Source organism: Phyllostomus hastatus, unplaced genomic scaffold (assembly GCF_019186645.2).
Source record: "Phyllostomus hastatus isolate PE091 unplaced genomic scaffold, TTU_PhHast_1.1 phas_contig_159, whole genome shotgun sequence".
NCBI classification, from domain to species: domain Eukaryota; kingdom Metazoa; phylum Chordata; class Mammalia; order Chiroptera; family Phyllostomidae; genus Phyllostomus; species Phyllostomus hastatus.
Genome location: NW_025333640.1, coordinates 28029454 through 28044997, shown reverse-complemented (window position 1 = coordinate 28044997; position 15544 = coordinate 28029454). Strand labels below are relative to the sequence as shown.

General features: G+C 37.9%; 1 protein-coding gene across 2 annotated transcripts in view; it reads left to right on the top strand.

Annotated features, from left to right (window-relative positions):
• Positions 1-14843, top strand: part of SMARCA5 (SWI/SNF related, matrix associated, actin dependent regulator of chromatin, subfamily a, member 5) — a 34234-nt gene extending 19391 nt beyond the window's left edge. For both annotated transcript variants that reach the window (XM_045831142.1, XM_045831141.1), the window contains exons 13-25: positions 2133-2254; positions 2335-2487; positions 4059-4191; positions 7031-7179; positions 7379-7498; positions 8319-8429; positions 9346-9459; positions 9655-9777; positions 10497-10629; positions 11244-11362; positions 11797-12009; positions 13701-13808; positions 14547-14843. In XM_045831142.1, the coding sequence (XP_045687098.1) occupies positions 2133-2254; positions 2335-2487; positions 4059-4191; positions 7031-7179; positions 7379-7498; positions 8319-8429; positions 9346-9459; positions 9655-9777; positions 10497-10629; positions 11244-11362; positions 11797-12009; positions 13701-13808; positions 14547-14612 (1664 nt within the window). In that variant the 3' untranslated portion in view covers positions 14613-14843. The remainder of the gene's footprint in view (positions 1-2132; positions 2255-2334; positions 2488-4058; positions 4192-7030; positions 7180-7378; positions 7499-8318; positions 8430-9345; positions 9460-9654; positions 9778-10496; positions 10630-11243; positions 11363-11796; positions 12010-13700; positions 13809-14546) is intronic.
• Positions 14844-15544: the final 701 nt, after the last annotated feature.

The window sequence follows — 15544 nt, the reverse complement described above, 5'->3', positions numbered from 1 at the left end:
AACACTTTGAAAAGATACCTGTCATTTCCCTAAGTTGAAATGTAAAATATTTTAGAACTTCTGTCTGAGTTCCACCTTTCTCCAAATTATAGGCCTTAAAATCTTTTAGAAATTAGGTCAGCCACATTCTCTGGATTGAGGGGGACGAATTCTCGTATTATACAAGCCTGTCCAGAAGGTATCCAGCTCATGTAATATGAAAAATAGAAACATTTATTGAAGAAGATGCAAGAAACATTGTACATAGGACAAGGACATCTCCGTCCCCTTCAAAGTAGGCACCTTGGGACCTCACATAGTTCTCCCAGTCACCATCAGCTGCCCTGTTGTATTTCCCTGAAACTCATCAATGGTCTGAAATCTCATCCCTTTCAAGGGTGATTTTAGTTTTGGGGAAAGTCAGAAGTCGCAGGGCACCAAATCTGGGCTGTAGGGGAGCTGAGTCATCTGGGTGATTTGATGTTTTGCCAAAAAAACTGCATGAGATGTGATGTATGAATGAGTGTGTTATTGTGTCGAAGCTGCCAGTCACCAGTTGCCCATAGTTGCGGCCTTCTAATCTGAATAGTTCCCTCGGAGGAATGTTCAAATATAATGCAAAATTTGGTGTAGATTCGTTGCTCTCCTTACTTAGTCATTTTGAACATGATGGCCACACAGTACACATGCTCACTCCATGGTGTTTATTGCCCCCACTGACTAGTACAGTGAAGTCATCTTTGTTCACACGTGCATTCCAGTTCACTCTTCTGGGCTGCAACGTTACATTAATGTTGCACAAGCTGTCCTTGTTATATTCATAATGGCTGGATTTTTCTGGACAGATCTCATATATGCTTTCCCAGAAACCAACTTTTTGTTACAAGATGCCAAGAATGTTCTCCCCACCTCTGCGCAGTTCCCAGATGTTTTGGTAGACAGTGGTGATGTGCTTGTGGTATTGGTTTCAGTTATTTAGTTAAATATTATGTGCACAGGTCCAAAGCAGTTTTATTTACAGCATGTGGGCGTTTTATATCAAAGTGAATATGTGGTATGTGTAGTGGCATATTAAATTACATGAGGGTAGAGCAAACTTAGTATGGAGCCAGTTCCAACAATAATAAACTCATGGCAAAACTTGGTTTTTATTTGTGCTATATCTGCTTGTCTCCTCTCAAATTTTGGATTTTTCCATTTGTGTTTCTCTGTATCTTCATAAGAATGATAGTTTTACCACTAGATGACCCTCCTACAGGATGTTGACTATGAAAAATACAGTAAAAGTTGTTAGTGGATTGGTTTTATTTTTCCTTTTTATACGTTTTTGTAGAAATGTACTTTCTAAAATGGTTTAGAAGGTGAAGTTTAATTACTTTGAAAGCGAAATAATTAAAAGAATTGCTGGGGAGGAATGGCAATACTCAGATGTTAATGAAAGCTGCAATAAGTTCTGCAAGGAAAATGGAGACTATTGAACATCCTTGTGTGCATTTGGTGTTGTGGAAGGTGGGACACCAGCACATTATCAGCCCAGGGAATTTCATAATCGTTCTTTCAAAATGATCCTTTTGTCTTCATACATTCTATGGAAGGCGTTGTCCAACTGGCTGAAGCAGTGGAAGGCAGTTGAATGATCTGAGTGATGGCAGATGAGTGGAGGGCTCTCGGTGGGGATGTGAGGCACTCATTTATGGCCCTTCAGTCTGGGGAGGGTCTTCAGCACTGGGTGAAGAGTGCCGGTGTTGGGCGGGGGGGTGCAGTACGCAGGGCCGTGCACGTGGAAGGGCCGTGCGGTGGTAGAAGGTCATTTTTAAATGTATGTGTGATCAAAATATAATGATTTAAGGCTTTGGGGTGGTAAGACCTTCTAGGCCAGACACGTATTATTTCTATTTCAAATACTGTTTTCTATTTTATTTAGTGTGCTGTTAAATATTCCTCTTTTTTATGTATGTCACAATGGGAAAAGCATGAGGAATGATTGACTTGGATAATAAAGTAATGTACGAGGACAGTTTTTCTTGTAATCAACTAGGTGACTTAAAACTAAGGGGTAATAGGTTAGTGTTGGTTCTGGTTAACTTTAAATTTTAAAGAAGTTTTTCTCACTGTTGAAGCTTCTGATAGCGTGCTGTTATGTTCACCGACAGGCTCACGAGTACTAATCTTCAGTCAGATGACAAGGGTGTTGGACATTTTGGAAGATTATTGCATGTGGAGAAATTACGAGTACTGCAGACTGGATGGGCAGACGCCCCATGATGAGAGACAAGTGAGTAAAGTCCAGGGAGGGGAGATAAAAAAAATTAGGTAAAACCATCGTCTGACACTTGTTTTATTTTGTGTCTGTAGGAGTCCATCAATGCATTTAATGAACCAAACAGCACAAAGTTTGTTTTCATGTTAAGCACACGTGCTGGTGGTCTTGGCATCAATCTTGCTACTGCTGATGTAGTAATTTTATATGATTCGGATTGGAATCCCCAAGTAGATCTCCAGGCTATGGTAAGAGGTAACAAATACACTTACTCTGTGCTTACAGATTTTTTATAGAGCAAGCTAATGAACACTCTGCACGTGCCGGTGATCTAACCCAGTAGAATGCTACTTGGCTCTGCCTTGATAGTTGAGTGGCGATTTTGCAGGCGATCTTCTCTCTAAGTCAGTATACAGATGCTCTTCGGCTCACAGTGGGGTTGGGTTCTTGGGACATAATCCCATCATAAGTTTAAAATATTGAGGGTCAAAAATGCATTTAACTTATTAAAAATTATAGTTTAGCCTAGCTGGTTGCTACTGAGTCAATACTACTTTCACGGCATCATAAAGTCAGAAATCCTAAGTCAAACCATCATTAGTCTGGGACCATCTCTGTTTTCATGTTGCAGCTTTGCCACATCTGAGGACTTTGGAGTCCTGCTGTCTTCTGGTGGCAGAAGGGGAAAGAGGGAGAGCTGAGGGAAATTTTTTATGGGTCATATCTATAAGTTCCCCATGTTCATTGGCCAGAACTAGTCACATAACTGACTATAAGTGAACTGTTTATAGATGTGCCCTAGGAGGAAAGGGAAATGGGTTTGGTGAGCTGCTAACCTGCCTGCTACGTTAGATGCTGACCAGAGCAGAAAGACTTTTTCTTTTTAAAAACAGAGGGCGGGGAGGGAGAAAAAGGGGGGGAGAAACATTGATAGTTGCCTTTAGTACACACCCCCGAGGGGACGAGCCTGCAGCTTCAGCCTGTGTCCTGACCAGGAATTGAACCCACAGCCTTGGAGGTTGTGGGACGACGCCCAACGAACTGATCACTCTGGCCTGGGAAGAAAGACCCCTTTTTGAGGAAGTTTATGATCTGTAGATTTAGTCAGAAACTTAAAAATTCCTAAGATGGATACTGCTAATGACTTGACCATGATATTGGTGACCATAAAAACCCAACTGTTAGATTTCTGGTTTTAGTCACTTTCTTTCTATATTCTTTGTAAGGGTGGCTAGGGAAAACTGATCAGTTAGACAGGAGTATTTGGTAGGAATGTGGTTTGTGAACTTCCCAGAAGTTAAACAGAAAATAGAATAATGGAATTCTCATTAATTTGACTGCTTGTCCGTAGTTAATTGGGTAACTTTTAAAGACTGATATTTTTGTTTTGGTAGAGTTCATAGTAGTGAAAATTCATATTTAATTTAGGCAGAAAAACATTTTGAATTTAAACCTAAGAAAAAAGATTTTTTTAAAACTTCTGTCATTTAAAAACTAATTTCTTCTTGCCTAGAGATGTTATGTGTATTTTATTTTGGCATAATCTAGTAAAATTAATCTGGTAGTTAAACAGATTGAGCAGCTATGGTATGTTTCATATTCTAAAAGTTTTCCTTGTGAGATAACCAAATAATGTGATTGAAACTAAGAAACTGAGAATTGAAGAAATAGTAACATACTGTGAATCGGTTTTTAGGTATAGTTTTGTTACATAGTTTTTAAAAGCTTTGTACTTGAGAATATATAAAATTTGTTTCTCAGTATACACAAATGTTTTATGAATTTTAAACTTATTCAGAATATATGGTAATTTGCCTAGGACCGAGCACACAGAATTGGACAGACCAAGACAGTTCGAGTGTTCCGCTTTATAACTGATAACACTGTGGAGGAGAGAATAGTGGAGCGTGCCGAGATGAAACTCAGACTGGATTCCATAGTCATTCAACAAGGTGAGAGCCTCGGAACCTTAAACAGTTTACCCAGTGGGATTGATGCATGTTTTTTCCCCCGGATTATTTAGGAGATTCTCATTATTAGGCACCATCCTCTGAATCAAGCCAGCAGGCAGAGATACTCAGCTTTGGTTTTGCTAAGAGGAAGATGGGTTTGGGTTTAGGAAGATTTACATTTGAATAGGGACTCTGCCAGTTAGCAGTTCTTTCATACTATCTGAGCCTGTTTTTTATCTTACTAAATGGGGATAAAGGTAACTACTATTTTGTATTTTTAAGGATCAAAGGGGACAATGTGCATAAAATTTCCAGCATTCAGTGTGATGCGTATTAAATAGAGCTGTGGTGATTATTATTTACGTGTAGTAAATACTGCATTGATTATTCTTAGTGGGACTGAAGAAATAAAAACAAAACTCAGAGAAGCTGATTATGTTCTTTTTCTAGTCTGCAGCTCTTGACTGAGCTCCCAGCAGATGCCAGGCACTGTTCTCAGTGCTGACAAGATAATGGGCATGAAGCTGACAGCCGATCTTGGATTCAGGGAGTTTATAACTGAGTTAGAGGGAGACGTGGAATAAACAGTACATGAATAGGACTACAGGGAAGAGGGATTTTATTGTGAATTAATTAAAGGGAGATTCAAATTCTCACTGGAGATCAGCTTTTGCAAAGGAAGGCATTTGTATTTTCGTGAAGCTTACAGTAAAGTTGGTGATGGGATGCATAAAATGCCAAAATGGGAAAAAAAAAAACCCTCCATCACTAAGCCCACATTCCTTTCTTTCCTTTTCATACTGCCTCATGAGCATATACTCCTTACCTGTCTGTAAAACTGGTGTACTGTTGACATGTTTACCGAGTACTTCACGTATGTGTCTTGGTTTTGTCAACCTGTCTCTAATTTCCATGTAAATGTCACATTTCTTTGTTTTTTCGTAATACCGGACATAGTATAGACTTTACCACCATTACCTCCTTTAGTTTTCATGCCAGTTTGAGCTTGGAATCAGGTAGAAGCAAGGCACTTGTCCACCATTTATCATTTAAATGTCACAGCTAGGACGTGACTCAGGCAAGGGATCAAGAACCACGCGACCTACATGGTGAAGTGTCTCTGGGAACTCCCAGGGCTTGCCATAGCGTGAAGTTACTCGTGTGTGATGTGATGACTGAGTTGGGGGGTTTTTACCCTCACATTTACTTGTGTGTTTAGATGGGGTTCTTGTTCTAAATTATTCTCATCTATGAACTGTGTTTGTTTGTTTGTTTTTAAATTAAAATATTAATTCCTGTCCTGGCCAATGTTGTTCAGTTGGATCATTGTCCTGTAAACCAAAAGGTCATGGGTTCAGTTCCCGATCAGGGCACACACCTAGGTTGCAGGTTTGGTCTCCTGTTGGGGCACGTACAAGAGGCAGCCGATCGAAGTTTCTCTTCCCCTCTCTGATCTCCCCTGTCTAAAATCAATAAGCAGGTCCTTGGGTAAGGAAAAAAAAAATAAAGCAATATTAATTCCCTTGTTGTCAATTTAGAAAATCTATTTAGTTTTTCATTTTTCAACTTAGTTTTTTTTGGGGGGGGGCAAATTTTGTGCTAGTGGCTTCATTAATTCCATTTGTAGATACATCAGTCTGACGGCAAGCCTCGGGTGCACAGCTCTGTGTTGCTGTCTTAGGGACTGAGGGACATACTTCAAAATACGAGAAAACCCGGAAGCACTTGATGTCTTAAAAGCTCTCTTCCTGTCCAACAGGGAAGTCGTTTCCGTCAGCCTAAGAACATTTTGACAACTGTGATAGGCTTCCCTGCAAAGTAAAATGCTGTGCGTACAGCAGTCCCTGTCTTATCCCCGGTCTCATTTTATGCAGTGTCAGTTACCCATAGTGAACCCCAGTTAGCACCGTTAAAGGGAAAGTTCCAGAAATAAACAATTCATAACTTTTTCTTAAATCCTCACGTGAGAATATGTTTATTGATTTTAGAGAAAGAGGAAGGAAAGGGGGAGCGGAGAGACAGCAATATGAGAGAAACATGGAAACTTTATCATAAGTATGTATTTACAGGAAAACAACATAGTAAACATAGGGTTTGGTGCTGTCTGTGGTTTCGGGCTTCTGCTGGGGGCTTGGAACATGTCCCCTCTTGGATGAGTGGGAACTACTGTATACTCTGACTTTGAAAGTCCCAGGTGTTTGGTTGTACATTCTATTAATGGACTTAAAACCATGATACAAGTAGTTCATGAAGTCGCAGAAAACAGCTTGGATTTTCACGCACTTACTACAAGGGGGTGGAGTACAAGTACTGAAGCCTTGGATCAGTGTGTGTGAATGGCCCCTGGGAGTGGAAACAGTTCCGTGTGGTATTTCCTTTTGTTTTGATGCCTGCTTGTTTGAAAACACACATTAAAGAGTTGGTAAAATTCTTGCCAGTTTAAGACCTAACTTTTCTGATACTGAGTTTTTTCTGTATTCAAAATAAGCTTTCAGTAGTTTCAGTTCTTAAGATTAAGTTTTCAGAAATTAATGTATGTTTTGGTCCTTACATAAAATTTGGCAGTAGGAAAGGTTTTTTGTACTTCACCATTCTAAATAGATTCTGGGTTTACTATTAACATCTTTCTGCTTTCAGAAACTTCTTGTGCTTACAGTGTTCTCATCTGTTGATACTTTTAAAAAAATAATCCAGTTTCGATTTTCACATATCATATGTGAATAAACCGAAATGATTGATGATTGAGGCAAAGTGACAGTATTACATCTGACATTTAGAATTCTAGGTTTCCAGTAAAATAAAGTCGGTTAAGTTAACATACCAAATAATCTGTTTTTAGGAAGACTCGTGGATCAGAACCTGAACAAAATTGGGAAAGATGAAATGCTTCAGATGATTAGACATGGAGCGACACATGTATTTGCTTCAAAGGAAAGTGAGATCACTGACGAGGATATTGATGGTATCTTGGAACGGGGTGCAAAGAAGGTGAGGTACAGATTAAGTGATAATGTTCTTAATACATAACCATTTTAAACCAAAACCGAGGAAGTATTTGTTATGTGAATTATAGATAGTTATTTCCATAAAAAGAAGCTTTTGTATGCTGTGAAGCCTGATCCACGTGGACTATATTCTCATGCTTTTTAAATTCTTAATCTAACAAGGTGTTTGCTTTGTTCCCTAGACTGCAGAGATGAATGAAAAGCTCTCCAAGATGGGTGAGAGCTCACTTAGAAACTTTACAATGGATACAGAGTCGAGCGTTTATAACTTTGAAGGGGAAGATTACAGAGAAAAACAGAAGGTAATTTAGAATTACTTCAAGGCTTTATTTTGCTTGCAACTTGGAATTTTAAGTGTTAGTTATAAATTTGTCTCAAATACCAGTCATTTCTGTTACTCACATCTAAATTATTTTTATGTTAAATTTAATGCCAAGATTTTCAGCTCATAAGGCCTGAAATGGTTTAAAGGCTTATGTTATGAAGAGTACTGTATACTATTTAGTATAATATTGTGAAATACATGATAGAGAAATACATTGTGTGGGGGTGTATACAATAATTTGAGATATTTGAAAATTAAAATGATTGCAAAAAAGTTGTCACCACCTTATTAGAATTTCTTTTTCATAGTATGATTGACTGATATAATTAAAGAAAAATTTCATAAGCAATCATTGAGGTTACAGAGAAATTAAAAGTATCTGCAGAGTAGAAGAAAAAAATACTATCTAGTGTTTTCATTGTTAACATTTAGACATGTATGTCTTCTGAATCTTTTCTAGGCTAAATACATGTCTACATTTTTCTCCTAATTTGGGTTGTAGCATACATGCTGTGGCATTATTTTTCACCCAACAGAATTATTAATTTGGCCAAAACATACTTACTGAATAGCTCAGGCTGTTGAATAAGACACTGCTCTGTGTGTGAATCACACACAATGCAGAACACGGTGTTGTAGTCTCTTTTTTTGTAGAGTTTATAATTCAGGACTTAATAGCTATCTTTTCATTTGCAAACAATAGTCTTAATCATACACACAATATGAGTCGTATTCATGTAAGATGTGCAACTGTACATAGTAACAGGTGGTGATTAGAATTGTTTCCCATGTGCCAGATTGCGTTCACAGAGTGGATCGAACCACCTAAGCGAGAAAGAAAAGCCAACTATGCAGTTGATGCCTATTTCAGGGAAGCTCTTCGAGTCAGTGAGCCTAAAGCACCCAAGGTGAGTTGACAGCACAAAAATTTCAAAAGATACTGGACATGTGAATTTTTTTTCTTACATTAGAATAAAGACAGATTGAGAATTACGTTTTGTGGGATTTTTTAATTGTTGTTTAGTTACAGTTGTCCCCATTCTCCCCCCTCCTGTTGCTCTCCCCTGTCCTGTCCAACCCCTGCTCCCAAAGACAATCCCCACCCCATTGTCCTGACCATGGGTCCTTTGTACTTGTTTCTTGGCTTGACCTTCCCCCTCCTCCTCCCCTCCTCCTCCCCCTCCCCCAGCTACCTGCCTCCTACCACCCCTCTGGTCACTGTCAGTTTGTTCCTTATCTCCTTGTCTTTGGTTCTTTTTTGTTCCTTTGTTTTGTTGATTAGGTTCCACTTATAGGTGAAATGATATGGTATTTGTTTTTCCACTGCTTGGCTTATTTCACTTAGCGTAGTGCTCTCCAGTTCCATCCATGCCGTCATGAAGGGTAGGAGGAGCTCCTTCTTTCTGCTCTGTAGTACCCCATTGTGTAAGTGTACCGTGGGTTTTTGGTGCACTCGTTTCCTGAGGGGCACCTAGGCTGCTTCCAGCACTTGGCTGTTGTAAAATTGTGCTGCTTTGAACATTGGAGTGCACAGGTTCTTTTGAATTGGTGTTTCAGGGCTCTTAGAGTATAATCCCAGCAGTGTTGTGGGACCTTTTAACAGTGTACCTCAATCAGTTTTTAATTGTTATATGTTTTTAATAAATTAATTGTGAGTCTGTGCATTTAAAATTTGATATTTTTTCTTCAGTTTTATTGAAATATGCATTCACTTGCTTGAAAGTTAATTAATGGTCTTGGTTTACGAAATAAAAATGATTAGAGATAGATTTAAAGCAAAATAGTTTCTTCTCTATGGACAGTACTTTATTTCTTTTTCTTTAGGCTCCTCGACCTCCAAAACAACCCAATGTTCAGGATTTCCAGTTCTTTCCTCCACGTTTATTTGAATTATTGGAAAAAGAAATTCTATATTACAGAAAAACTATTGGTTACAAGGTAATACAAATAATACTTTAATAACTGGTCTGGTTTGTTTTGAACTTAATAAATAAATGTAATATATTGGTATGTTTTCTGTCATGGTTGGATTAAAATTTGTGAAAGGTTGTGTCATGTGTTTGTGAAGAATTTAGTCCATCACATTTTTTCTAAAATTTACTGATCAGTGACATAGAAAAATATAATTTTTAGGTACCTCGAAATCCTGACCTACCAAATGCAGCGCAGGCACAAAAAGAAGAACAGCTGAAAATTGACGAAGCTGAGCCCCTTAATGATGAAGAGTTAGAAGAAAAAGAGAAGCTTCTAACACAGGTACAGCCTTCAATTGACACAAAATTTAGTAACTTATTTTGTAAGGTACTGTGTTAGGTTGTGTTGGGGTATACAAAGAAGTATAAGTTTTTGCTCTCAAAATGGAGAAATTGGAGATGATAAAGTGTGGGCATGTGGGTAAAGACTGTCTTTATTGTCACTAGTAGTTAAGTAGTTGCAGAGATTCGAGATTTGCACAGGCCTTGGTGAAGCGGGGGTCATTTTGATTGCCTTTCGTCTGGCATCACAGCTTCCCTGTGACTCTTCCGTGTTGCTGCTGACTTGTAGTTCTCAGTTGTGCATCTGTGCTTGGGACTTCCGTTGCTTCGTATCCTTTAGGCCTTTCAGAGTCTGACCTTAACCTATCATTAAAGCTTCATTTTCCCACCTCCTTCTGTCTTTGTTCTTTAACTGCTATTTTCATTCTTCCTGGCAAACTCCTGATCTGTCAAAGCTCAGCAAAATGTCACCTTTCGTACAGCATTTCTTGTTCTCTTCCAGTCAGCTTTAATTGGGTGTCTGAGCAGTGTATGTTGTAATGATAAAAATGTATATTTGTGTACATGAAAACTTAGCACTTTAAAAGAGTTTAATTTAAAAAAAATAAAAGGCGCAACTGAACATTATTTTCTGTAACACTTACAAGCACTGATAAAATGTAAAGCCTCTTTTCCACCTTCGTTGTGCTGTGATCCAATATTGTTTCTGTTGCTCTGCAGGGATTTACCAATTGGAATAAGAGAGATTTTAACCAGTTTATCAAAGCTAACGAGAAGTGGGGTCGTGATGATATTGAAAATATAGCGAGAGAAGTAGAAGGAAAAACTCCAGAAGAAGTTATTGAATACTCAGGTAACTCTTTAATTACTTTACAAGGTATAAAAAATGTTCTTTGGCTTTTAGAGAACTGCTAGAAAGTTCATATTTTCCTATTGTGAATCGTATATTTTGATAAGCTAAATTTTGCCTCAACTTAAAGCCCTGTTTTGTTCTGTTTATTAAAAAGTGGGAAAGTATTCCCTTCTTTAAAATGGCATAATTGTTTAATTTTTTTTACCCTAGCTAGGTAGCTATAGCCAAGAAAATAAGAATCGGTTACTGAATGGTGCGCTTTCGTTCATATTTCATCTGTCTCCATAACTGCCCGAGTGTGGAGACTACGTGCCTGTTTCCTTGAGTCAGTTGGATTGTCAAGTGAACATGTGTGGTTGTGCTGTGCGGAGTCTGCTTTAGATTTCAGAGCAGCAGAAACTGCAGAGTTGGAAGTTAACTTAGTCATCCAGTTTAACTCATTTTTTTTAAAGTTAAGGAAGCTGAGACATTATAAGTACCTATTTACTTTCTGTTATTGTTTGGGAAAACTGGAAACATTTCTTAGCAAATAAAATGGGAGCGTTTATGCTAACAAGTTATATCTCTCCCCCTCCTCCACCCATCGCGTCTGTCCGACTTTCACGGTCCCGCAGCTGTGTTCTGGGAGAGGTGCAACGAGCTCCAGGACATAGAGAAGATTATGGCGCAGATCGAAAGGGGAGAGGCAAGGATTCAGAGAAGAATTAGCATCAAAAAAGCACTCGATACAAAGGTACTTTACATGTTAATAAATATGGCAATTAGTAAAATAACTCCTATCTGTGAATTTAAGAGTTAAAAAAACTTTTAAAAAGGAAAGGACAGATGATTTAAAATTAAAATTTTCTTCAAAGAAAAACAAATGTCCTAGATATTCTCTCCAAAGAATTCGCTTTGGTATTAGAATTGATACACGTCGGTCAGAGGCATTAGAATTAGCTCTCTCCTGCATGGTATCAGAAAGTCTGAGTCTCTTGTTTCTCTTTAGAGTAATAAAGATGAAAATGGTTTCAGGACAAAGGCGATATAATGCAAATTGACGTGTTATGGATAGAAAGTTCTGATTTGAGATACAATATGGTAGAGCTAACTTTATTAAAGCTGAGTCTGAAATATAGATTATATAGGATTTATATTTTATACAATGTAAAATCTGACTTTTGATAGATTGGGCGGTACAAAGCACCTTTTCATCAGCTGAGAATATCATATGGCACCAACAAAGGAAAAAACTATACTGAAGAAGAGGATCGTTTTCTGATCTGTATGCTTCACAAGCTTGGATTCGACAAAGAAAACGTTTATGATGAGTTGCGACAGTGCATTCGCAACTCGCCTCAGTTCAGATTTGACTGGTTTCTGAAGTCCAGGACTGCAATGGTGAGTGCGCAGGCCTCTTGTGTGACGTGGTGCACGGCTCAGAGTACGTTGCTCTTTAGCACTCTCTGACTCGGGCAACTGCTTTCTTAAGTGAAAATCGTGGGTAAACTTTTGTCACAATATTGTTAGTATCACAAGTTGAATCAGCTTCTTAGAACAGTTCACATTCAGTTAAAAAGCTACTGTCATAGGTAACTTAAGTTTATTGGTCCTGTCCTTTAATGTCACATATCTTTTAACTACACTCTGTGTGATAGGACTAGCTTTTGATATTTATGTTACTTACGTTCTAAGGATGAGGGAATGTCACTATCAGTTTAAACTTCTGAATGTGATGATCGTGGTTTAAAATCTGCACCGTTCAGACTTCAGTTTGTAGGGGACATCTGCCCATAAGAATGCCGAGTCCGGGTTACTTGAATGTAGTGAAGCCCTTGTTTTGTACTGATCTAATGCTCAGTTTTGTTATATTCAGTATCTGGCTGTTTCGGTTGGAAGTTCTGTTTCTCAAATGACCTAAATTCAAATTCAGAAAAGTTTATCTTTGATGAATCAGTCTTTTTCTTACATATCTTTACTGTCTTTAACTTTTAACTTTAGCATGTTCTGCAAGATGATGACAATGTCCAAAAGCCCCGTAGTCGTAGGTTTGGGGCATCCTGGGATAAACAAAGTTGGAACATTATGTTTGTAATACGATTTCCTTCTGTGTATTTAAAATTGTCGATCTGCAAGATGTAGGATAGTGTGCAGTCTTCGCATGTTTGACCACATGAGGTTTTTTTCCTCACTACCCTCCCAGAGGGGCTGCTGTTTCCTGAAACCCTAGTTTGGGAAATGTCCCGCTACAAATGGCCCCTTAGGGTAAACAGTTGAGGTGGGACCCTTTCCTAACCCCTTCTGGCGTCTGTGCCTCGGTGCGTCTGGTGAGGAGGCGGTACTGCAGGTGTTTCCCAGCCTGGTGCGGCGTGTTCTATAAAATGGCATTTTCAGTGACTCTGCTGTGATTGTGTCATATCACTTACTGTCAAAGAAAAATAGAACAACTTGGCTCAGTAAGGACGGGAGCTGCTAGTCAGCAAGGATTCAAATAGACTCCTGTTTCCTTCAGAGTTATCTGCTACTTGGCTACACTGTACTGCAGTCTTTTCTAGGGCCGCACGGGTTACTGGAGAGAGACGAGGTACTGCTGCTCCTCATAGGCTTCCGTGGCTTCTTTCTGAAATGGGGAAGGGTGCATGTGGTACACTGTTCACCGTAATTCCACTGACAGTGCTTTCGAGGGAAACACTGTGTGCGCCTCTTACTAAAGTTAGTTTTAATTGATTTGACCCTCAAATATGCACACTATTACTTAAGTTTGGATATAAATTACAGTTCTCAAGCACGGTCACTAAGTGGTGTTGCATTTATTATGAGATGTTCATTTTCACTATTTTAATTAAGTGAAGGAAAGGTTTATGAAAACTACACAGTAGTATGGCTTTAGTGAAATCAAAATATTTACAAAATATTTTATCCTTGTAACATGGATTGTATATGAAAATCAGCCTTTTGCTTTTTAAAATTTTATGTATTGGGAGTGTGTGATTTTATATTATCATAACATAATATCCTATATATTAAAACTAGTCATAAAAACTTACAGTTGGAAAGTATAAATTTGCCATGTAAATTTGTTTGCAACTCAGGAGCTGCAGAGGAGGTGTAACACCTTGATTACCTTGATTGAAAGAGAGAACATGGAACTGGAAGAAAAGGAGAAGGCGGAGAAAAAGAAGAGAGGACCAAAGCCTTCAGTAAGTAGTCACAGATACGTGAATATCTGTGTGAGCATTTAATGATTTTTTTTCTCTTTAAGAATGTGCACATTACTTGGCTATCATTGAAGTTAGGCTTCCTGACTTCCTCCTTCCCTTGTAAATCGTGGGGAAAATCACATTATGATGGTAGTGGGGGGTCTCACAAACCCCCATAATGTGGGGATTTGTGAAAATCTATGGAGAAATGTCTCATGAATGCCAAGGGTGTACACTTGACCTTGGGGGAATTATAATTTAGAAATATAATTTTAAAATATTTAAAGAAACATTAGTAAAGCAATGGCTTCACAGCTTTACGATGAACTTGATTTATTGTCCTTACGATATCTTAGCAGTGTAAAAGGAAAACTTTTAAAGTAAAAAAGCTATCATTATTTACTAGTACAGCTTATAAAATCATGAATAGATAATGTTTCTGGATAATGTCTGATATTTATGAAACCTTACAAAATACTTTTTATTATTGCTTTCTTTTGGTAAGAGGGCATTTTATAAATTTGATGTATTGATTTACTGCTGCTAATTACAAGTTATTTCATTATTAGCATTAAAATTTTGTATTGTTTTATAATAGGAGATAAGAATATTCTGGGCAAGAGCAGCCAATGCCTGTTACTATGCCGCAGTCGCTAGCGAAGGGCTGTGGTGTGTCTGTCTGTAGTTCATGCTCGTGTTAGTCTTGTGATGCGAAGTAACCCTTCTGTTTGCTCGTAGACACAGAAACGTAAAATGGATGGAGCACCTGATGGTCGGGGAAGAAAAAAGAAGCTGAAACTATGAATACACTTTCTTTCATAATCACTAACTTTAAACCAGTAGTCCTTTAATTTACGGGTCTTCATAAGATGTACTGTACAATGCTCAATTGTTATGTCATTCAGAGACATCAGGTTCATCCGTTTACTGAGCTAGAAACTTAGTATGTAGTTTCACTTTTTTAAATGCAACAGCTGTGCTGAAATTTTTTTTATCATTAACACTTGAAATAATAAAATAGGCTTCATTTATTAATAAATGTTTCATTTGATTTATTTTTCTATTATAGTTCCATATGTGAAGATTGTGATTTTTCGTTTATAAGCTATAATTTCTACACTCATAAAGCTTAAAAAAAAAAGCCAACAAAAAACATTGCAAATGACATTTGTCCCTTCAGTTTTCACTTGGTTGTGTAATTGTTTTAATTCACTTTGCCTTTGCCGAAATTTGGGTATCATCTCTGTAGTGCTGTGGAGTCTCATCTGGGAAGATTATGTAAGCTACATTCTCCTCGCTTATTATATGGCTAGAATGAGGGGGAAGGCAAGAAAAACTACCATTATAATCTATGCATATTTCTCTTACGCTTTCTGTTTCTGTCGTTGGTTGTGAGGTGAATGTGCCCCATTCTGTTGGGAAAATGGCCTTTTAGTTGTATAGCCAAAGACATTTAGTATCTTCTGGTTCCTCAAGGTGTTATGTACCATTTTATAAGAGGAGTATTATTTTTTTTAATTGTTTGGTAAGAATTTTGACAGAGTACCTTCTAAAGCAGCCACAACTTCGATAATGTCAAAACTAAGTTGATTTTTTTCCAGTCAGAATAAGATGTGAATGTCATGCTATTAAATTGAAACATGGGTAACAACGTGTATCCCTTCCAGTTTCCCTTTTTTGAGTTTTAAAAGAATTGAAAAATTTATTTTATTATATTTTAAAATAATTTCTACATG